Source organism: Canis lupus, chromosome 8 (genome assembly GCF_003254725.2).
Source record: "Canis lupus dingo isolate Sandy chromosome 8, ASM325472v2, whole genome shotgun sequence".
NCBI classification, from domain to species: Eukaryota; Metazoa; Chordata; class Mammalia; order Carnivora; family Canidae; genus Canis; species Canis lupus.
Genome location: NC_064250.1, coordinates 13,440,683 through 13,463,790, shown reverse-complemented (window position 1 = coordinate 13,463,790; position 23,108 = coordinate 13,440,683). Strand labels below are relative to the sequence as shown.

The window sequence follows — 23,108 nt, the reverse complement described above, 5'->3', positions numbered from 1 at the left end:
TTTATTTTTTTGGTAGCATACCAAACTGAGTTTGGTGACTTTGAGACTGTAACTTCGTAACGCTTTGCAGGCCTTAGCTGACATGTCCTAAATGTTATACTTCAGTTTCACAATTATTGCAATGTTGAGGCCCTATGTCCCTTTGAAGCAAGGGATTGTAACAAAGCCCAAATGCCCATTTCACATTGGCCTTTAGTTTGGGAGGCTACCAGCACATTATTTACATATTGAATAATTATGAATCCCTCTGGTGGGACGATTCTCTCTGTTCCTGTAAAGGACTAGAGAAAATTGGAGTCCTGATTTCCTTGAGAAATTCTTTCCATGGATTCCACAAGTAAAAGCAAAAATGATTTAGACTAGTCCACCAGAGGGAAAGAAAAAGCAGAACATAAATCAACTACAGAAATAAGGTTTGCAGTTGACGATACTTAAAGTCAAAATAATTGCAGTTAGAAACTACAGGAGTCCATGTTAATAGAGTAGTAAGTTTTCTTTTTTTCTCTTTAAAGATTTTACTTATTTATTCATGACAGACATAGAGAGAGGCAGAGAGACACAGGCAGAGGGAGAAACAGGCTCCATGCAGGGAGCCCAATGTGAGACTCAATCTCCGGGGACTCCAGAATCACACCCTGGGTGAAGGCAGGCACTGAACCACTGAGCCACCCAGGGATACCAACTTTTCTAAGATCTTATACAAATCTACATATTAGTCAACTATTGTATCAATAATTACTTCCTTATAGACTACTCTTAAAATTATTAAAATACCTTGTTTTTCTAATTCTTTCATCACTGTTTTTTTTTTTGTTGTTGTTGTTGTTGTTGTTTGGTTGGTTGGTTTTCAGTTTTTTTCCCTTCTAATTGAGTTCTTGACAAAGGATATTGTTTTACACCTGAGTTTGGTTTATCCTTTCAGTTATTTTCATTTAGTCTATATCTTTAATTAAACACTTTTTTTTCTAATTTTTTATTTATTTACGATAGGCACACAGTGAGAGAGAGAGAGGCAGAGACACAGGCAGAGGGAGAAGCAGGCTCCATGCACCGGGAGCCCGACGTGGGATTCGATCCCGGGTCTCCAGTATCGTGCCCTGGGCCAAAGGCAGGCGCCAAACCGCTGCGCCACCCAGGGATCCCTATATATTTAATTAAATCAGTACCATTATTCCCTAAACCCAACTCTGTACACCATTTCTTTCAACTCTGAGTTCCTTTCCAGTGCTCTGTGAGATTATCATTCTCTGCCATACCTCTTTTCTTTCAGAAGGCACATAGCAAATTAGGGACTTTTGTCTCCAGGGAGCTTCACAAATATTTCATCTATAATATAGGGTATGGTAGCCTTTAGTTTGCACAGCAAGTCTTCCCCAGCAGGTTAACAGAAGAATCAGAACAAAGTAAAAACACGTTCCTCAGAAGGTCTATCTATATAGGAACTGCAGAGGAAAGAACAACTAGAAAGGTGACCTGAAAAACCAACAACCTATATTGATCTCTCACCAGCTGGAAAGTAAGACATTTCCAGGAAACTACTAGAATAAGCAGTACCAGTATCTAGCAGAAAAGGTAAGGCTCTATTAGGCCAAGGAAAAGTTGTTCCTTTTTTTATTTTTTACTTATTTATTTATTTATTTATGTATGTATGTATTTATTTATTTATGTATGTATGTATTTATGTAGAGAGCAAGAGAGAAGAAGTTGGTGGGAGCAGAGAGAGGGGGAAAGTACCTTCAGCAGGCTCCATGCTCAGCATGGAACCTGTCTTGGGACTCGATTCTACCAGTTCTGAGATCATGAACTGAGCCAAAATCAAAAGTCCGAGGCTCAACCGACTGAGCCACCCAGGCACCCCCAAGAAAAGTTTTTGGTGCATGTAGTTGGCTAACCAGTTCCTACCTCAGAGATTTTCTCAGTCAACTTTGAACCATTTACTATTTTTTTTTCTTTTTTTAAAAGATTTTATTCATGAGAGACACACACACTGAGAGGCAGAGACACAGGCAGAGGGAAAAACAGGTTCAATGCAGGGAACCTGATGCAAGACTCGATCCCAGGTCTGGGATCACACCCTGAGCTGAAGGCAGATGCTCAACCGCTGAGCCACCCAGGCGTCCCTCTGGAGTTTCTGTCTACAATCCTTCTTCCTATGTCCATCCTGTCCCACTAATAACATACATACAGCTTTTCCTTCTTTTGCTCTCTTCATAGGTTTTCCAGAGTAGGGATTAATCTCTTATTTTTCTGAGCAGGTAACAACAGCAGTTTTTTAAATTCATTCATTCATTCATTTAAATGATTTTATTTATTTATTCATGAGAGACATAGGCAGGGGAAAAAGCAGGCTCCCCACAGGAAGCCTGATGTGGGACTCTATCCCTGGACCCCAGGATCATGCCCTGAGCTGAAGGCAGATGCTCAACTGCTGAGCCACCCAGGCGTCCCACAACAGTTTTAAATTCCTTCATTTTTTTTTTTAAGATTTATTTGTTTATTTTAAAGATAGAGGAGCAGAGAGAGAAGGAGAGAATCTTAACTAGGCTCCATTCTCATCATGGAGCCTGACACAGGGCTCAATTCCCACAACCCTGAGATCATGACCTGAGCTGAAATCAAGTCACTGAGCCAACCAGGTGCCCTTCCTTCATTCTTCCTTTATTTTTTTTTTTTTAAGATTTTATTTATTTATTCATGAGAGGCACAGAGAGAGAGAGGCAGAGGAAGAAGCAGGCTCCACGCGGGGAGCTGGATGTGGGCCTCCATCTTGGGTCTCCAGGATCACGCCCTGGGCTGAAGGTGGCGCTAAACCACTGAGCCACCTGGGCTGCCCTTCATTCTTCCTTTAGATGTTCCCAAAATGGGCACCTGAGTGGCTCAGTGTTTGAGCATCTGCCTTAGGCTCAAGTTGGGATCTCGGGGTCCTAGGATCTAGTCCCACATCAGGCTTCCCGCTTCTCCCTCTGCCTATGTCTCTGCCTCTCTATTTGTATCTCTCATGAATAAATAATAAAATCTTTAAAAAAAAATTGTCCCCAAACTGTACAGCTGCTGAGGAGATCTGAACAACAGTGTGCCCTTGCCATCCTGCCACCACCCTGACTTGAGTTTGGATAGTATGAGAGCTGAGAGAAAGGTGATTAGATTGATAGCACTTCTGATTTGCACCTGGATCCTTGCCCCTGTACATTCTGAGAAATTTTTTTTTTTAAGATTTTTATTCATTCACGAGAGACACACACACAGAGAGGCACAGACACAGGCAGAGGGAGAAGCAGGCTCCATGCAGGGAGCCCGATGTGGGACTCGATCCCAGGTCTCCAGGATCACACCCTGGGCCCAAGGCAGCGCTAAACTGCTGAGCCACCGGGGGTGCCCCATTCTGAAAAATTTCAATCAGCAAATTGCTGACGGAAATTAGTATGGAACTTGAGGTCTTGTGGCACAACACTGTAATTTCTGCTAGCTTACCTGTAGCAGTAAAGGCTTCAATTTGCCTCTGGATAGTTCTCTAAAGCTCTCAGTTCTTCCACATTGGGGGGTGGGAGGGGATGTGGCAGAGAGTTGGCTTCCCTTGGTCATGAATACTCCTTGGTGTGGTAAGTCACATAGTCCCCAGTGTGCTTGCTCCATCCAAGGAGCCAAGTCTTCTGGTTGCAGAATTCCACAGAGAGCAGCCCGTGCACATCCCCACCAGTGGAGCTGTTAAGTGGAAACACACTGTAAACTTTGGCAGCCTTCCTGGGATACAGAAAAAGCAGCTTTTGAATGATAACAGCTGGTCAGAAGGGCATGTGAAGGATGAGATGGTGGAGGCTGAGTTGTTTCTCAATGGTTTTTAGCTTTGCTCTTTTTTTTTTTTTAATGATTCTATTTATTTATTCATGAGAGACACGGAGAGAGAGACAGAAACACAGGCGAGGGAGAAGCAGGCTCCGTGCAGGGAACCTGATGTGGGACTTGATTCTAGGACTCTGGGATCACACCCTGGGCCGAAGGCAGATGCTGAACTGCTGAGCCACCCATGCATCCCTAGCTTTGCTCTTAATCTGGATTTGAAGGGCTGGTTTACTTCACATCAGAAAAAGAAAAATACAGAATGTTGGTTTCTTTTCCCATATTGAATTTACAGCCTAAGCTTCTGGTTTGCCTTTCTCTAAGTACAGCTATTCTCCATCCTTTGGCCTTCATGGGAGACACAGTCTTTCTTCCAAGTCTCAATTATGCTCTAATCATCTCCAGTCAACTCTACTCCTAACTATATGGTATGTATGGCAAGGATCTCTTGGAGCTGGAACCTGAACTGACATGACATGGGTAGGACTGGAAGCACACGAATCTGTGCCCTCAAACAGAGCAGGTGACTTAATACCAGTAAAGAAGTTGTGCCTTCATCTTTTTCTCTCTCCCCAGGAGTTGATTTGAAGCTGGAAGGGATAAAGGGATGCTGGAGGACCAGAGGGAGCAGGGGCAACAGAGAAAAGAGGAAGATGGTTTTGTGAGAGAGAAACTGCCATCCTCACATCACAGTTCCTCTTTCATCGTTCTCAATTTTTCTTTGTCTATTCAAATAATTTTTAAGAGATTTTATTTATTTATTTATGGGAGATACACAGAGAGAGGCAGAGACATAGGTAGAGGGAGAAGTAGGCTCCCTGCAAGAAGCCCAATATGGGACTCGATCCTGGATCCTGGGATCATGCCCTGAGCCACCCAGACATCCCTATTCAAATAATTTTTAACTTTCCTCTTAGAATGATACTAATCCTACACATGCAATAATGCATTCACTTGGGATGAGGCTCTTCTAAGGACTTCTACAAATGTATTAACTTATTCAAGTAAAAGGAACCCTCTTCAGTCTACACATCTGAATACTCATAGGCTTACCCATTCCAAATGAGAGGGAGGTTATTGAAGAGAAAGACCTGTCGCCTGCAATGTTTCTGACTTCCTACATTTCTCCACCCTATAACTCACAGCATCCCTTGTGGTGTCTGTCCAGATCCGATGGGGGCCCACAAATATGGGGCGGCATTTTGGTGGAAACAGGTGGCTCAGGCAGTGATAGAATCCACCTGAGACAGAACAAAGGAGACAGAAGTTTATGGGATACAGCACAAGGGAGCAGCGGCAGGTTAGCAGAGGAGAGGCTGTCTGCAAGGGGGCAGTGGGTGGGAGCTGTTTATAAAGAGGGAGAGTGAGGAGGTATTGGCAATGTATGGATTTCCTTTTTTTTTTTTTTTTTTGTAACTGTGCCTAGTTGTAAGTAGCCCATTCTTTTTTTAAAGATTTTATTTATTTAGGGGATCCCTGGGTGAGCCAATGTGAAATGGGCATTTGGGCTTTGTTACAATCCCTTGCTTCAAAGGGACATAGGGCCTCAACATTGCAATAATTGTGAAACTGAAGTATAACATTTAGGACATGTCAGCTAAGGCCTGCAAAGCGTTACGAAGTTACAGTCTCAAAGTCACCAAACTCAAAGTTTGGTATGCTACCAAAAAAATAAAAAAATTAAAAATTGGTGGACTACTAGGGTATTGTAGACAGACAGTAGGCTTCAGGTTTTACAGAACAGGCAAAACCACTGAAAACACTGCATGAAAATTCCCAAGATCCTGTGGTTGGGTTCCTTAGGAGAAAAAAAAAATTTTTTTTTTAAAGCTTTTACTCATTTATTCATGAGACACACAGAGAGACAGAGAGAGTCAGGCAGAGACACAGGCAGGGAGAGAGAAGCAGGCTCCATGCAGGGAGCCCGACGTGGGACTCGATCCCGGGACTCCAGAATCACACCCCGGGCTTGAAGGCGGCGCCAAACCGCTGAGCCACCCGGGCTGCCCGAGAAAAATATTTTGAAGGAATGAAATCAGCTATAGTCATTCCCTCCACTTTTTCCAAAATTTGAAAAACCTTTCCACTTATTTTGTCTTAAAAATAAAGATACTAGGACGCCTGGGTGGCTCAGCCGTTTGGCGCCTGCCCTCGGCCCAGGGTGTGATCCTGGAGTCCCTGGATCGAGTCCCGCGTCGGGTTCCCTGCAGGGAACCTCTGCTTCTCCCTCTGCCTGTGTCTCTGCCTCTCTCTGTGTGTCTCTTGTGAATGAATAAATAAAATCTTTTTAAAAAATAACAAATAAATAAATAAAAAGATGCTGCTAGTGGAGTCAACTCAAAAATTGAATTCGGCTATAAAGTAATAGTCTATTTCTCAGTTCTGGACGCTGGTTCCTGGGCTAGTGCTTCGAAAGCTGTGGCAGTGGCCGCTACACTTTTTGAAAAGGTTCACCGAGGTCACTTATTTGCTGTCAAAGTGAAAGAAAAGTAAAGGAAACAACAGTTGGATTCAAGTTTTTCCAAGTACAGCCAGCACTGACTTCAGGAGGACTGGACAATGGTTTTCACAAGGACTTGACACCTAAGTTCCCTAGAATAACATATTGCTACCGAATGCAACTGAAAAGGTACTGATTCCCTACAGTTACAGATTTCCAACTAATCCCACTCCCCACTCTCCGTTGTTGTGCCCAAGATTGCGAATCCGAGAAAACCACCGAGGAGCCGACACCGATGCAAGTACACGAGGGTTTATTAGCAAGCTCGAGCCTGGGTCCAAGTGTGCCCGACACAGCGGAGCAGGGACTCGGACCCCGAGGTGGGTTACAGCTGGGTCTTTATGGGCTGGTCTAGGGGATTTTCAGAAGGGCTGGAGGAATTTCTGTTTTCATTCCAACATGGGACTTTCTGTCTCGGTCAAGGGCGTTCTGCGGTTTTCCCTCTAGAGTTCAGCTCTTATTCACAGGGGCCTGAGATGGCTGTACTTGTGCTAACGCTAAACTTGAGGTGGAATGGCCTTGATTTTCTCGGCCTCCACACAGTATATAGGTATGGTCAGATTTAACTTCAACACTTCAATTATTAGTGATTACTGGTAGATTACATGTGGGCCATCTTCCTTGATAACCTTTTTTTTTTTTTTAATACTAAAGTAAAACTAGTATGTATCAGAGATACTCCAGCCCTACATTTGATCCAAAAATGTTTTGTAAACCGACTTGATTGGAGGGGTTTGAATAAAAGAAAGGAATCCCCGTTAACTATAAACACCTTAGGAATAAGTAAACGCATTGGTGAGTTTTTCCTCTCACCTTCACAACGGTACTGGTTTGAGTCAATATAACTACTAATTGCTGCAAAGATAGTAATGGCAAAGTTACAGCACAACCCGTGATGATACAATACACTTTAGGCTTTTTGACAGGCGAGGCATGCAATTCGTACCCTGGGATCTATCCCCCACGTATTCTTTTAAAAAGATTTTTATTTACTTATTCATGAGACACAGTATACGCGCTGTGCTATTCATTCAGGAGAGACCCCGAGAGGCAGACACACAGGCGGAGACCGAAGCAGGCTCCAGGCAGGGGGCCCGATGCGGGACTCGATCCCCGGTCTCCAGGATCGCGCCCTGGGCCGAAGGCAGGCGCTCAAGCGCTGAGCCACCCGGGCGTCCCTGGAAGGTCTTTTTGAGACGGCCGGCTGGTCTCGCCCGGTCTCCCGTCCATGCGACGGGCCTACGCGGCCTCCACACGTATCCACACGTATACATACGTACTTGGGAGTGAGGAGAAGGACAGTGCCAGACCTTCCCGGAAAGCTCGGTAGAGATGAACTCTACGGCGGCCTCCGGTGGAGGGGCTCAGGCCCACGGGTCCTCCTAAAGCCACTGGGAAAAATTTGTTAATTCTGCATGCAATTCCGGAACCCAGGGTATGTCCCCCCGGTGTGGCGCCGGGCCCCTCTTCCCACCGCTTTAAAGAAAGGCCCGCGACTCACGTGCAATGCAAACTGACCTCCGTACCAAGGGACTCCCGATTCTTCCCCAGCAACCCGCTACCCGGCCGGCTTGGCTGTCGGATGCGGCGCAGGAACTACCTTCTCTGGAGTAGGCGTGACCGCCCGCGCCCGCCTTCGACGGCCACCCCGCATACCTCTCGCAACTCTCGAGCATTCGCTCAAAAGCCCTCAAGCTCGACGTACCGAGGTCTCCAGAGGACTCCTACGTTGGCAGCACAGCACAGCACAGCACAGCACAGCACAGCACAGCACAGCACAGCACAGCACGGTCCTCAACTTAGCTACTCGGAAGAACTGCGAGAGGAAGCGCTGTCGTGCGACCAAGCTCACGCCTTGCCGCGACTGAGGCTACTGAACGACAAGAACGTAACAGAGCCCGGTGAGAAAGAACCGTGGGCAGGCGATGGAAAGCGCGAAACGAGCCGAGCATCTCTTTCTTTCTACCGAGAAAAGCCAGGGGAAAGCGCGAACGCAGTCCCCCACTACCACAAATTATGCAGTCGAGTTTCCCACATTTGGGGAAATCGCAGGGGTCAGCACATCCGGAGTGCAATGGATAAGCCTCGCCCTGGGAAAACCACCTTCGTGATCATGGTATCTCCCCTGCCAGGTAAGTATGAGTTGCTCCCCGCCCCGACGCACACACCCTCGCGCTCGCCCCACTCCTTACACACGGTCACTTCACGCCCGCCGCCTCCGCACCCCGTCCCCCCGCGCCACCCCCGCGGACACCTGCGTCCACCCCACGCACCGCCTCCGGCGCCTTCGTCTCGCCCCACGCGGGCCCCGCGGGCCCCGGCGCTGCCGGACCAGCGGCCTCTGCGCGCCCGCTCATCTGCGTACGCCACGCCCCCGTCGTGACGTCCCCACCCCCCAGTCCGGTCCCCGGCTCTGGGACGCCGGGCGGACGTCCCAGTCTTTGGCCGCGGCGGCGGCGGACGCCTGGAGGGGAGGCGGCCGGGGTGGGGGCCGGGGTGGGGGCCGGGCGGCCGGGAGGCGGCACCCGGATCGGAGACCCGAGAAGGCGGGGTCCGCTGGAGCCCCGCGGGAGTGGTGGTGGCTCAGGGCCGGGGTTCGGTGTCGCCTTCCTTTCGGCACCAAGAACGTTTCAGCCCATTTGTGTCCTCGCGTGTTCGAAACTCATTTGAAAATACAATCGAAAACTCAGGAAAGGCCTTTCCGCCGGCTGCCCCGCAGTGCTAAGCCGCCCGAAGGAGAATCCCCGGCGATGTTCATTGACGGCGTCTCTCTGAGGGAAAGCGCTTCTTCAGGACGCGCGGTAGTGGCCTGATCTAGTAAACGCTGGAAGGAAAACCACGATGCTAAGTTTGCAAGCAAGAAAAGGAAGGCAAGCGTTAAACGGTGCCCTTCCACCGCAGCGGGTCGCGTGTCTCCCGGGAGCCCCAGCGGGCAGTCGGGGGCTGGCGCCCTTCGGCCTCCTCCTGCCCCCCAGCACCCACTCGGGGCGGCCCCACCCGGTGCCCTCTGGCGCTTTCTGACTTGGACCCTGTCAAAGATAATCGCAGCAGACAATAGCGAAAGTGACGGGAGGGCAAAGAGCTGAGCTCCATTCCCAATCGTGCAGAGGTGATGTGGCCGTTTGGCAGCAAGAACGCGGGAAAGGGGGCTCAGGCCAGTCGGGGAAGCGAAAAGTTCCCGATGGGGGAGGTCGGTGTAACTGCTGGTAGGCAGCCGTGTTAGTGAGCTGGCAGCTAGGGAAGTGGGGATGCTCTCCTCCCTCGGGGACGCGGAGATGGGCCCTGTCCTTCCCCCACCACCCTTCAGATGCCCTCCGAAAGAGGGGTTGGGGGCCCGTGTCAGCTGTTTCACGAATCTCTCCGGCTGGCGGTCCATCTTAGGGACAGAACCTTGTGCTGCTGCAAGGAGTCTGGTCAAATCTCAGCGAAGGACACGGTCTGGAGGGGTGGTTCTGTGCTGAGAGAGTTCTGCAGTTCTCAACCTAAGAGATCCTGCTTCCTGATCCAACAAGATAACTCCACACCTCCCCCTGGCTGAACCCTGGCTCTTGGCCCCGGCCCCCTCTTTTATATTCTCTCTCTCTCTCTCTCTCTCTCTCTCTCTCTCTCTCTCTTTTCCCCCTCTTTTATATTCTCATCTCCTCTTTGATGACACTGAGAGTTTGTCCACTTGACAACTGTTTGGTGAGTATATAGGCTGTGCCAGACGCTTCGGGAATTGGTGCCAGAAGGGCCTCTTGGTGCTCATATTTTGCAGAAGGGGCAGGGGGAGCGGGAGAAAACCGCCAGTGGACACACTAGGTAATTCAGTGGGGTTGTGAGGGGTTAGGAGCTGTGAAAAGCCAACGCTGAGGAGGGAGAGGGCATCAGGAGTTGAGTGGGGGGCAGGTTGCTGTGGAAAAGCGGGGTGGTCAGAAGAGGTTACAGTGAGACGGTGCTGTATGAGCAAAGGCTTGAAGGGGGTGAGGCAGTCCGTCATGGCTCCCTGGGGAGAAGCACCCAGAGCGCAGAGACGGCCTAGAGCAAAGGCCCGGGTAGGAGTGTGTGTGACTAGCAAGGAGGCCTCGGGTCCAGAGCATCCTTGAAGAATTGTACAAAATTAAGTCAGAGAGGGGACTAGGTGGGGGTGAGATCATGAGGGTCTTGTAGATCATCGTCAGACTGTTTTCTTATGGCCTTCCTTCCTTCCTTCCTTCCTTCCTTCCTTCCTTCCTTCCTTCTTCTTTGAGAGAGAGAGAGAGCGCACGAGAAGAGCGCAAGTGAGCAAGAAAGAGAACGGGGAAGGGCAGGGGCAGAGGGAGGAGAGAGAAACGTAAGCAGTTCCATGCTCAGCGCAGAGCCCATCACAGGGCTCGATCTCCTGACTCTCAGCTCATAACATGAGCCGAAATCCAGTCGGACGCTTTACCCACTGAGCCATTCAGGCGCCCCTTCGTGGATAGTGTTTTCATTCCACTTGGAAATCAGCTATTTGGATGTTCCAATACTGCTTTAACCGCCTCACCTCTTGGCGTCTCAGTTCGGCCTGGAAATCCACCGCAGGTACTCGCTGCTGCGGAGATCCCCTTGGGCACCGCCGGCAGACACTCTTGATTTGGACTTCCACCTCTGGTAGTGCCCTTCGGGAGTCCAGCCCCGTGTAAGGGGTCCCCGCAGGGGACCGTGGCGCTGCTGGCCTTTCCCCAGAATGGACCGCCAGGCATCTCAAGCGCCGGCTCCACTCTTTGCAGGCCATTGTTAAGACTTTATTTCTGAGTGAATCAAAAGGGTTTGTTTATGTGTTTGTTGTGTCTATTTTGTTTAAGTAAGCTCTAGATGGGGGTGCCTGGCTTGCTCAGTCACCTGAATATGGGACTCTTTTTTTTTTAAGATTTATTTATTTATTCATGATAGTCACAGAGAGAGAGAGAGAGAGAGAGAGAGGCAGAGACACAGGAGGGGAGAGAAGCAGGCTCCATGCACCGGGAGCCCGACGTGGGATTCGATCCCGGGTCTCCAGGATCGGGCCCTGGGCCAAAGGCAGGCGCCAAACCGCTGCGCCACCCAGGGATCCCAACTGATAGGTTTTGAGCAGAGGAGTGGCTTGATCTGAATCCTCCACTTCCCACTCTCCATTATTATTTTTTAAACAATAGGAATAGTAAATACATAAAATAAAAATAAGAAATCTCGCCGCAGGGGCGAAAGTAAAGAAATCAATCAAGGACGCCATTGGCCGGGCAGCCCCGGTGGCGCAGCGGTTTGGCGCCGCCTGCAGCCCAGGGCTTGATCCAGGGGACCGTGGATCGAATCCCACGTCGGGCTCCCTGCATGGAGCCTGCTTGTGCCTCTGCCCCCCTCTCTCTGTGTCTCTATGGAGATAAGTATGTAATTTTTTTTTTTTTTTTAAGGATGCTATTGGCTTTGAAGGGCGGGCGGCATAGCCAGAAAATGTCATTCTGGCCTAAGGATCAGTTTGAACCAAAGGCATTTAAACACCCAGCAGGTAGTGAGGCGGTCGCAGCCGCCTACCTGGTGCGCGCCTTGCGGGGTCCCGGGAGGGGGGGGCTCTCCTCCTCTGCTGGTCAGGGCCTCCCTCCCCCACCGCACGCGTGGGGAACTGAGGCAGCGGGCGAGAGCCCGAGCCCAGGCCGCGGACAGTCGTCGACCCGGGAGGCCGGCCCCGGCCGGGCAGCTGCCGAGCGCAGGCACTCGCTGCCCCGCGGGGAAAGCGGCGCGGCGGGCGGCGGGCGGCGGGCGGCGCGGGGGCAGCTCCCTTCGCAGCGGTTCCCACCGCGCCGCCGAGGCAGGCGGGGGCGGGGGCGGCGGCACGCCAGGGCGGTGGCCTCCGTCACCCGGAGAAACGCTAACGACCCAGGCGTGTGAGCGCGCACCCTTCGGTAGCTCAGCGGGTAGAGCGGAGGACTGTAGGCTGGCTAGGCGCGGACATCCTTAGGTCGCTGGTTCGATTCCGGCTCGAAGGAGGTGCCTGACGCTTTTGCGCCCTCCGGGAAGCCACGGCCCCGCAGCGCCCGCCCGGCCTCTGCCCCGCGCCGGCCCTGGCAGCCTGGCGTCGCCGTCTTCCCCCAGGCCCAAGTCGGGGAAACCTTTAGGGCACAGCCCCCTACTCAGCCGCGCGTGCGCTGTCGCCAGGGGCACACGCCTGCGCCTTCCTCCCGCAGCCTACCTACACGCGCGTCCCCGCGCCCTTTCCACTCCTTTCCTTTCCCGCCCCAGACAGACAGCAGTGGGCGAAGGGCTTGTGCCCTCGGCCAGCCCCCGAGGCGGCCCGGCGTCTGGGCGTTCGTGAAAACTGTCCCTCTCCACCTCGGTCTCGGCCTCGGTCTCCTGCCCCACCTCCCGGGGCGGGGCGGTCCCTGCTTCCGTCCCTCCCAGCTGCTGCAGGCTCTGTCTCCCTCTTCCCTGCCCCTCGTATGGTCCCGAAAGATACAGACTTACGGAGACAGAAGACCGCCTGATCTACTCGGTGGGACGGGACTAGCACACCTCAGGGTGCTAGTTCCCAAGCCATTGCCCACCGCGCGCTCGCGTCGAGGCGGACGTTGGCCGAAGCGAGATGCCGCGGGGGCCCCCACGGGCCTGGCCGTGGTGATGAGCAAGAACCTCGGAGGCGCCTTCGGGTCTCTGGTCGACGGGAGGACCCTCGAGGCTTCCCGTGCCGTTGCACCTGTCCCTGCAGCCGCGGGGGGGCAGCGTTCCCGCCGAGGGAGCAGGGACGGCTCGCACGCCGCGCCACACCCGCACCTCCGCAGTCAGCCGGGGCGCCGATTCTCCTGCTGCACGTGTGCGTGTGGCCCGGGGAGGTGAGACACACGCAACACTTCCACCTTGTCCGCTCTCCGGCCTCCGACCGCTGGGGTCTCCACCTGCAGAAAGGGGCAGGGGGGAAGGAAGGGGAGACTGGCCCCCAAAGCGCAGACTTAGAGCTGAGGGAGAGCCGGGGAGTCGGGCAATGAGGGCTGGAGGCAGGGCGCAGAGAGTGGGGGTGGCGGTGGCGGTGGGGGTGCGGTGGGTGCGGGCTGGACGGCTGCCCTCTTGGACCCGCACGCAAATTCACCCCCTTCCACGGGCCGCCGGCGGCTGGGCCCTGACCAGCTGGCTGACCTGGAGCCAGACCCTTCAGGCTGTACTGACAAGGCCTGCGGAGGAGGGTACGGAGGCCCAGCCGGAGAGCCCCGGGGAGATCGCGACGGGGCCGGGTGGTGGGGGGTGGTGGGGGGGGTGTTCTCTTCCTGCCTGTGGGAAGGAAACTCCAGAGGCTCCAGTGCAGCTGGAGTGCATGCCGGGGGGACTGGCAGCGGAACCGGAACCGCAGTGGGAATGTGGCTCTTGAGGCCTCGGGGACCCAGCCGCCGCCATCCCCGGCCTCTGAGCCCACAGGCTCCTGTTTGGTTTGGGTTCTGTCTCTCCGCCGGGACACTGCGTTTCCCCACACGCCTTCCTCTCCCGGAAGGCACCTCCTGGTTCTCTCCCCGACCCAGTCCCAGTCCCAGTCCCACTGCTCACCAAGAAGGACTGAAGGGGACCCTCTGCGGGTTCAGGAGGCCCTGCCGCGGAAGTCCAACAGGTGACCTTCAGGAAGATGGTATGGCTTGGAAGTCGCCCAGAGACCCCAGCCTCTAATGTCACCGTCTACAGAGACCAGCAGACAGGGACCGAAGAGGAAACCTTAAGACCTTCATGGGGCGCGCGCCCCCATCATCTCCGATGAGATGCAGAGGTGTGGAATGCCCGGGGACCTAGCTTTGGTGCTTTGGGGAAGTAGGGGGAGGGGGGGGGCAGCGGGCTTTGGTGACCAGCCAGTGCAGGTGTGGGCCCCAAGCATGGCCGATCCTTCCTGTCTGGGAGTCATGGAGAGCAGTGGGGGGCTTCCAAGGTACTCCCTCCCCCGCCCCGTCCTTGAGGGTGCAGGGCTGGCGACACACTCAGTCAAGGGAAGGCTATGCGGATGCGGCCTGCTGCGCCTCTGTGGGACCTGCGTAGGGTGGGTGAGTGGTCTTGGGTGGCACACACTAGACGGGATCTGAACCGTGTGTTAAAACACATGGAGCCGGGGCAAGGAGTCCCATCTGGGCACTGGTGTTCTCTTCTTCTTCCTTTGAGTCCAGGGCCTCTCCAGGAGATCCAAAGAATCTTGACCTATTCCAGGTGGTGGCCACCTCTGTCAAAGGAATCCAGGTCGCTGGCCAAAGGAGGGGCAAAGGAGCCAAGCCACCAGAAGGGCCCCCACGGCTGGGTCTCGATGGGCCTCGTCAAGCCCGGAACGTGTAGCCGTGTCAAAAAGTAAAGAAATGTACAATGACTGATGTGGGCGTGTCAAGCACACCAGAGAGCCAGCTTGAAAGGCTTCCCACCGGCCAAGGCAAGATAAGACAATGATAACAATGGATATAACATAGGTGCGGAGCCTTGTTAAACTGGCGATGCGATGACACACCAGTATCAGTGAACATTAAGCACCAGATCTTGGTCTTCAAACAAAATAAAAAGCAAAAGGGACCAGGGCTCCTTGGAGAACCACCCAGCCACCTCTTTGGGTCTTCATTTTCCTATGTGGTCCTCTATGTACACGTAAAACTCCGTGTGCTTTCCTCCTGTTATTCTGTTTTTTGTCCATTTAATTCTAAGGGCCTGCTGGAGACCCGGAAGGATCAAAATAAGGCTCTGGCTCCCCTACAGCTTGACCCAGGGTGAAGCAATGCACGAGCAGGAGGCAGGCGTGTGAGAGCAGTTAAGGCGCACACCACTGACTTACCTTTTTCTGATGTCTGTAAGATGATCCCTCCCACTCTCCCAAAGCGAGAAGGGGCTGAAGGAGACTAGGTTGGGGGCTGATGGTGTAGACCAGCGGATGCTCCCCCTGAGCTCAGGGACTGTTTTTTCACAGCTCTCGTGGAGGGGCCCAAGCAAATGACCTTCAAAGACACTACTGTTGAAAATGACCAAGGAGTGAGTGTTTCCAACTCTGTGATTTCTCTGTAGGAAGGATACAGTGTTATTAATCTTACCTGGACTCAGAGCTAGAATCTGGAACATGGTTGGAATCTACTTTTTTAAGCCTGAGATCAGTAAGTGAATTCATGAAGTATATTAAAAGCCTATTACATAGCCATGCGCTATTCCAGCCAAGTATGAACGGAAGAGTCAACAAAATAAGCAAGAAAGCCTGCCCTCAGGGAAGTTAGGTCCCAGTGGGTAGAGTCAGAAAACCCAAATATACACTGTGTTAGATCCCTGCTTCTCACACGTCAACGTGTATAGAATCAACCGGGACTCTTGTTAAACCGGCGATTATGATTTGGTAAGTTGTGCAAAGGTGAAGCCTAAGATGCCGCATCCTTTGGGGCAGGGGGAGCAGCAGAGGGTGAGGGAGAGGGAGAAAGTTACGCAGGTTCCACTGAGACCCTGAGATCACGACCTGAGCTGGTATCAAGAGTCCGAGGCTTAACCCAGTGTGCCGGCTAGGAGTCCCTAAGATGCTGCATTCTTAAGCATGCCCCCAGGGTGGCAGGTGACGCTTCTGAGACTGCTGGTCACTGGACCACACTAATGAAGGTTTTGATAAAGCCTTGATAATAATTCTGCAGGAAAGAAGATGGGCAGGAAGAAGTGTTGAGTTGAAAAGGGGTTCTCAATAAAAATCTTAAAAAAAGAAGAAAGAAGAAAGAAGGAGGAGGAGGAGAAGGAGGAGAAAAGAAGAAGAGGAAGAAGAAGAAGAAGAAGAAGAAGAAGAAGAAGAAGAAGAAGAAGAAGAAGAAGAAAGAGAAGAAAGAGAAGAGAAGAGAAGAGAAGAGAAGAGAAGAGAAGAGAAGAGAAGAGAAGAGAAGAGAAGAGAAGAGAAAGAAGAGAAAAGAGAAAAGAAAAGGCAGCTCGGGTGGCTCAGTGGCTTAGCGCCTGCCTTCGGCCCAGGCGAGATCCTGGAGTCCCGGGATCCAGTCCCGGGATCGAGTCCCAAATCGGGCTCCCTGCATGGCGCCTGCTCCTCCCATTGCCTGTGTCTCTGTCTCTCTCTCTGAAGAATAAATAAAAATCTTAAAAAGAAAGAAAACGCGTTCTCCTGGTTTGGGTTTAGAACACAGGAGCAGGGCAGCCCAGGTGGCTCAGCGGTTTAGCGCCGCCGCCTTCAGCCCAGGGCTTGATCCTGGAGTCCTGAGATCGAGTCCCGCGTGGGGCTCCCGGCATGGAGCCTGCTTCTCCCTCTGCCTGTGTCTGTGCCCCTCTCTCTGTCTTTCTTGAATAAGTAAGATCTTTAAAAAGCAAACAAAAACAACCCACAGGGGATTTGCTGAAAGCGACTTGCCTCTCGTTATGTGAGTCTTTTCAAAGATACCGAAAACCCTGAAAGAAAGGAATTCTTTTTCCTAAAGGATATTATTTCTTTATTGCTGAGAGAGCCGGTCACCGCTCAAGCACCGAGGCGTCCCAAGGAAGGAAACTCCTCGCCACATACAGATACAACCGAAAGTGAGCACCGACGTGAGCGGTCATAAGGACGACACGGGGACGGATGACACGCGAGAAGCCCCGAAGGCCAAGCCGTAACCACAAGAAGGTCAAAGAATAGCTCACGAGGCCTCCGAGGCGCACGCAGCCGGAAACGAGGTCTGATCTTAGCCACCAGAATCACCAGGGGAAAGCGCGAACGCAGTCCCCCACTACCACAAATTATGCAGTCGAGTTTCCCACATTTGGGGAAATCGCAGGGGTCAGCACATCCGGAGTGCAATGGATAAGCCTCGCCCTGGGAAAACCACCTTCGTGATCATGGTATCTCCCCTGCCAGGTAAGTATGAGTTGCTCCCCGCCCCGACGCACACACCCTCGCGCTCGCCCCACTCCTTACACACGGTCACTTCACGCCCGCCGCCTCCGCACCCCGCCTCCCCGCGCCACCCCCGCGGACACCTGCGTTCACCCCACGCACCGCCTCCGGCGCCTTCGTCTCGCCCCACGCGGGCCCCGCGGGCCCCGGCGCTGCCGGACCAGCGGCCTCTGCGCGCCCGCTCATCTGCGTACGCCACGCCCCCGTCGTGACGTCCCCACCCCCCAGTCCGGTTCCCGGCTCTGGGACGCCGGGCGGACGTCCCAGTCTTTGGCCGCGGCGGCGGCGGACGCCTGGACGGGAGGCGGCCGGGGTGGGGGCCGGGGTGGGGGCCGGGGTGGGGGCCGGGCGGCCGGGAGGCGGCACCCGGATCGGAGACCCGAGAAGGCGGGGTCCGCTGGAGCCCCGCGGGAGTGGTGGTGGCTCAGGGCCGGGGTTCGGTCTCGCCTTCCTTTCCGCAAAGATTCCACGCAATACGCAACAGACAGTCGGCTAAACGTTACATACCAAGATGAGAGTTTTGTCACCAATTTAACATGACATTTTGTTTACCCGGGACGCGCGGTTGGCTCAGCAGTTTAGCGCCTGCCTTGGGCTCAGGGCGTGATCTCGGGGTCCCAGAATCTAGTCCAGCATCGGACTCCTCCTGGGAGCCTGCTTCTGCCTCTGCCTCTGCGTCTCTCGTGAATGAACAAATAAAATCTTAAAAAAAAAAAAAATTTCTTTTAACCCTGATTATGACCTTTCAGATTATGTAGTGACCTAATCTTGCAACAAGCAAAGGAACCTTTGAACAGGACCCCAGGCAGGGCAAGGAGTCCCTTCACAGAGTAGGTGTTGGGCTGGGGAGGAGTGTTGAATGGTCTCCCGAAATCAAATGAACAGAAATGTCCCACTTCCATCCGGCCGGGTGAGGTTACCTCTTTCACACTGCCCACACTTGTCCTTTCCTCTTGTATACAAGAAGATCCTTCCTGGGTATCGAGTGGAGGTAAATATGAATATCCTCTCCCGATATGAGCAAGATGATGGAGTTGTTTGTGTCCCTGGATAATTGCTGCTCCGGAGCAGAGCAAGGCAAGAGACGGTCAGCAAAGGCTTCCCTGAGGTTCTAGCAGCATACAGATCCGAGGAAATGTAGCATAGCATCCTGTTTGGTTGAAAAAAGGGAACATTTTCAAAATGAAGGAATTCACATTGATACAATATTATTCCTCTACAGGCATGATTCCATTTCCATCAATTGTCCCAATAATGTCCTTTACAGCAGAGGAAAATTCAAAATCGTGCATTGCATTCAGTTGTCACCTCTCTCTCTCTCTCTCTCTCTCTCTCTCTCAAGATTTTATTTATTTGAGGGGTGGCTCAGTCAGTTTAACATTTATTTGTATTCGGATCAGGTCATGATCCCAGAGTCCTAGGATGGAGCCCCACATAGGGCTCGCTGCTCTGCAGGGAGTCTGCTTCTCCCTCCCTCCCTCTCCTCTCTCTCTCTGTCAAATAAATGCTATCTAGCCCACATGCACAAGCAGGGGGGGGGAGGAGCAGGGGGAGGAGGAGGAGTAGACTCCCTGCTGAGCAGGGAGCCCAGTTGTCAGGTCTCTTTAACCGACTTTACTATGAGATAGCTCCCAGGTAATTCTTTACGTTTCATTTTGCAGGCATTTCTGAAGACTACAGGCCAGTTATTTTGTAGAATATCCTTCAATTTTTGAGTCGTCCTATGTTTCCTCGTAAGTATATCCGGGTATGTATTTTTGATACCCAGACTGCATAAATGATGTTGTGTCTGTTATGGGTTGGCTCACGTCCTTCCCCCAAAAATGTTGAAGTCCTAAGGCCCCGGTACCTATGAACGTGACCTTATTTGGAAAAAGGATCTTTGCAAGTACCATCAGGTTAAGGCGAGGTCACTAGAGTAGGCCCTAATCCAGTGTGACTGTTTTCCTTATGACAGGAAAATGCCAGGTAAAGATACTTGCAAACGGAACACGATGTGATGACAGAAGCAGGGATTGTAGTGATGTGGCTGCAAGCCGAGGATTGGCCGTGAGCGCCAGAAGCTAGGAAGTAGCAAGGAAAGACTCTACTCAAAGACTCAGAGAGCATGGTCCTACTGGCACCTTGCTTTTGGACCCGTGGCTTCCAGAACCGTAGGAGAACACAACTGTGTTCTTTGAAGGTACCCGCTTTGTGGTACTTTATGATGGCAGATCTAGCAAATTAATACGGTGTGCTCCTCTGGGCACCACCTTCGGAGGCCCAGGAAGCGAGTTTGTTCAATTATCGGTGGTATTAACGTTGATCACTTAGGGGCGTCTGGGTGGCTCCGTGGGTTAAGTGTCTGTCTGACTCTTGGTTTCAGCTCAGGTCAGGATCTCACCGGTCCTAGGATCTGGCCCCGCATCAGACTCCGCACTCCGGCAGTCTGCTTGGGGGGCCCAAGCAAGTGGAGGGAGGGGCAGAGAAAAAGCATCTTCAAGCCAACTTCCCTCTGAGTGCCTGAGCCAGTGGGGGCGGGGGGCTTGATCTCAGGACCCCCGAAATCATGACCTGAGCCGAAACAGAGTGGGAACGGTAAACCGACCAAGCCACCCAGGCACCCCTAACACAATAGTTTCAGCGTCCTTTGAGGACTCTTGCGTTCTAATTGACAAATGTTGATCTTCTAATTCCATCATTCATTCTCCATTTATTAGTTGGCCTTGTAGTGTACGGAGGAACTTTGCCTCCTTCCCTGTGTACCATCCATATGAACTCATGGTGGTTATTTTATTCAGTTGTTTGTGACCACTAACTGTTTTTAAATTTATTTTGATGTTCAGAGGTTATCAGATTGGGCCTATGAAAGTCGGTTCAGGGTGGCTACTGTGAATCACTTCTCGGCCTCTTGGCTAAGATCAAGTGCAGGGTGGCTGCTGTGTCCTTTGACACATCCATACGATTATTGGAGCATTTCTTTATCTTCTGGCACGAGATGTTCCTGGGTCACTTTGTACCTTTCTTGACTCCTGAAAAAAATCTACTTTTCCAGAGGCCTGGTTCTTTTAATTTTTTATATACTTTTTTATTTTTATTTTTTAAGATTTTATTTATTTATTCTTGAGACACACACACACAGAGAGAGAGAGAGAGAGAGAGAGAGAGAGACCCAGGCAGAGGGAGAAGCAGGCTCCGTGCAGGGAGCCCGATGTGGGACTCGATCCCGGGACTCCAGATTCACGCCCTGGGCCGAAGGCAGGCGCTAAACCGCTGAGCCACCCAGGCTGCCCGGCTTGGTTCTTTTTAGTGGAGAATGGCATTTAGAAAGCCAGATCCTGGCAGGAGGTAAGCTGAATGCTGTCTTTCCTTCTAGTCCCCTTTGGTGGATAGAGGTAAAAAAGAAAAAAAAAAAAAACCCACCATATATATGTATGTATGTATGTATATATATCTGTACCTGTTATATTAATTCTATTAAGGGTAATGAGCCCATCCCGATACCGTCAATTTCCACTTTCAGTTTTACACACATGGATTCCCCTTGCCTTCCACCACCTCCTATTTGTATCTGTTTTCTCTGGCAGTGAGAACCTTGACTCCCCGATCTCCATTTACTCATTAGCTGAAGCCTACAATACATGCAACGTTGTTACAGAATTGTTCCACGGAGATAGCTACGAACTACAAACCTACTATGGGACAGTTCAGAGTTTGTCCGCAGTTCTTGTCTTTGGACAAGGTGTTTATGAGATGTTTATAGTCAGTGTACTGTGTCCAAAAGTCATTTCACTAGGTTATTTTTTATTTTTTTCCTATTTCAGTGGGGTTTATACTACTCATCTGAGACCGTTTGTTTCAGGCGTGCTTGCTTATATGCAATTTTAGGGATTTCCCCCCTGCAATTTAAAAATGCAGGTAAAGCATTGATAGAGTTCCCAAAATCAGAATTACAAAGAAGGTACACTCAGTAAAGCATCACTCATCACTCTTTCTATTCCCCCGCCCCAACTGTCGTCAGTTCTGGTTTATTATTGTCTTTTTGAAAGACTGTATACTTTTCTTGTTTTCACATTTTTCCTAGACAAAGGGTAGCATACTATATATGTTTTTGGAGTTTATATATACATATATATATTTAAGATTTTATTTATTTATTCATGAGAGGCAGAGACACAGGCAGAAGGAGAAGGAGGAAGCCGGATGAGGGATTTGATCCCAGGACTCCAGGATCACGTCCTGGGCCGAAGGCAGGCGCCAAACCGCTGAGCCACCCAGGGATCCCGAGTTTACCTTTTTTTTTTTTTTTTTTTTTTACCTAACATAGTTAGTGTGTCATCCCCAGAGAAAGGTACAGGTCAAGGAAACCTGCCCTCACCTGCTGGAAGCCGCAGGTCAGCCAAAGAAAAAGTAGACACCCATGGAGGGATGACTGTCCAAAAGACTTTCTCAGTGGCAAAAGGTTAGAAAAAGATAATGAGAGTGTCTAACGCCTCAGTCTGGTCTTAAACTACAACCTAGCGTGTGGGGAGCCTGGCTGGCCCAGAGTACAGCAGGCGACTATGAGGCGGAGCTCAAGCCCCCACACTGGGTGTAGAGGTTACTTCAAAACAAAACAAAACAAAATAAAACAAAACAAAACAAAACATCAAAAATCAAAAACCGGAACTATATACTAACGCTTATTTTCGCTTAAAAAAGAAAAAGAGCAGATCTCGCCTGGTCGTCTAGTTTTATCTGCAGGGCGCCAAACACAAGCCGGAGAACGGCGGGACAGGGGCGTGGCGTATGCAGATGAGCAGGCGCGCAGAGGCCGCTGGTCCGGCAGCGCCGGGGCCCGCGGGGCCCGCGTGGGGCGAGACGAAGGCGCCGGAGGCGGTGCGTGGGGTGGACGCAGGTGTCCGCGGGGGTGGCGCGGGGAGGCGTGGTGCGGAGGCGGCGGGCGTGAAGTGACCGTGTGTAAGGAGTGGGGCGAGCGCGAGGGTGTGTGCGTCGGGGCGGGGAGCAACTCATACTTACCTGGCAGGGGAGATACCATGATCACGAAGGTGGTTTTCCCAGGGCGAGGCTTATCCATTGCACTCCGGATGTGCTGACCCCTGCGATTTCCCCAAATGTGGGAAACTCGACTGCATAATTTGTGGTAGTGGGGGACTGCGTTCGCGCTTTCCCCTGGCATCTGGGTTTGAATGGCAGCTTTGGTTGTGCTATTAGCGGCTCTCTCGTTGCTGTGGCTTCGCTTTTTCTGTCGCTCCGCGTTGTTACTTGGAGCCCGGCAGCGGCGCCGTGTTCTCGACTCGAGATTTTCAGCCGTGCGCCCGGCCGGAAACCGCGAGCTCGGTACCGGCTTCTTCCTGCCCACGTTTTAACGCTCGAGGTCTCCTGTTTGTTCCGGCATCTCGGCCGGGCTTCGAAACTCCCCCCCTCCCCTCCGCAATTTCTTTATTTTTCGTTTCCCGCTCTCACCTGCGAACCGCATTCCCCTGCTTCCCATCCCACCGTTCCCATCCCGGACAGTGCCTAGGTCGCTCTTTTCCTCTCAGAGGGTCCGCCGTCACCCGCCGGAAACTCTGTACCACCCGTGCAGGGTGGCCACCGCATCCTCCTGTTTCTCCTTCGTGTCCCCCAGGGGCACGGGGGCCAACAAACGTGTAATGAAGGCCACAGCACGAGAGCCGTGAAACCTTGGTTTTCTGAAATCAGCAACCAGCAATGAAGTATGGAATGCTTCGGTCGTTCCCGACGTACCAAGTAGAATCTTTCCTAAAGCAGGCCCTTGAGGGAGTAACCTTTGTTCTTATTTGTGTTTTGTGAGAAGGCCCTGGGACAGTGTGGTCAACTCATTTATATTCATCAAGCAGCCCCCCCCCCCCCCGCGCCCCATGCTCTAATACGTACGTACTGCTTCCAGTCTAACCCACCCCAACAAACACGGTAAAAATGTAACCCAGGGACCAAAGGATGTATGTT

The 23,108-nt window shown here is 51.9% G+C and overlaps 1 protein-coding gene and 4 non-coding genes across 5 annotated transcripts; 3 read left to right on the top strand and 2 right to left on the bottom strand.

Moving 5' to 3' along the window:
- Positions 1 to 8,313: 8,313 nt before the first annotated feature.
- LOC112667733 (U1 spliceosomal RNA) lies at positions 8,314 to 8,477 on the bottom strand. The gene has a single exon (XR_003141401.3). It is a non-coding gene; the product is annotated as a U1 spliceosomal RNA (small nuclear RNA).
- A 3,290-nt stretch (positions 8,478 to 11,767) lies between these two features.
- Positions 11,768 to 14,857, top strand: LOC112666667 (translation initiation factor IF-2-like). The gene is made up of 3 exons (XM_049113568.1): positions 11,768 to 12,196; positions 12,257 to 13,140; positions 13,791 to 14,857. The coding sequence occupies exons 1-3, from the start codon at positions 11,768 to 11,770 to the stop codon at positions 13,906 to 13,908; spliced, it is 1,431 nt and encodes a 476-aa protein (XP_048969525.1). The 3' UTR covers positions 13,909 to 14,857.
- On the top strand, positions 12,211 to 12,300 carry TRNAY-GUA (transfer RNA tyrosine (anticodon GUA)). The gene is given in 2 exon segments: positions 12,211 to 12,247; positions 12,265 to 12,300. It is a non-coding gene; the product is annotated as a tRNA-Tyr (tRNA).
- A 2,107-nt stretch (positions 14,858 to 16,964) lies between the features above and the next one.
- On the bottom strand, positions 16,965 to 17,128 carry LOC112658177 (U1 spliceosomal RNA). The gene has a single exon (XR_003135572.1). It is a non-coding gene; the product is annotated as a U1 spliceosomal RNA (small nuclear RNA).
- Positions 17,129 to 22,149: 5,021 nt separating this feature from the next.
- On the top strand, positions 22,150 to 22,313 carry LOC112658210 (U1 spliceosomal RNA). Its single transcript, XR_003135601.1, has one exon. It is a non-coding gene; the product is annotated as a U1 spliceosomal RNA (small nuclear RNA).
- The last annotated feature ends 795 nt before the right edge of the window (positions 22,314 to 23,108 follow it).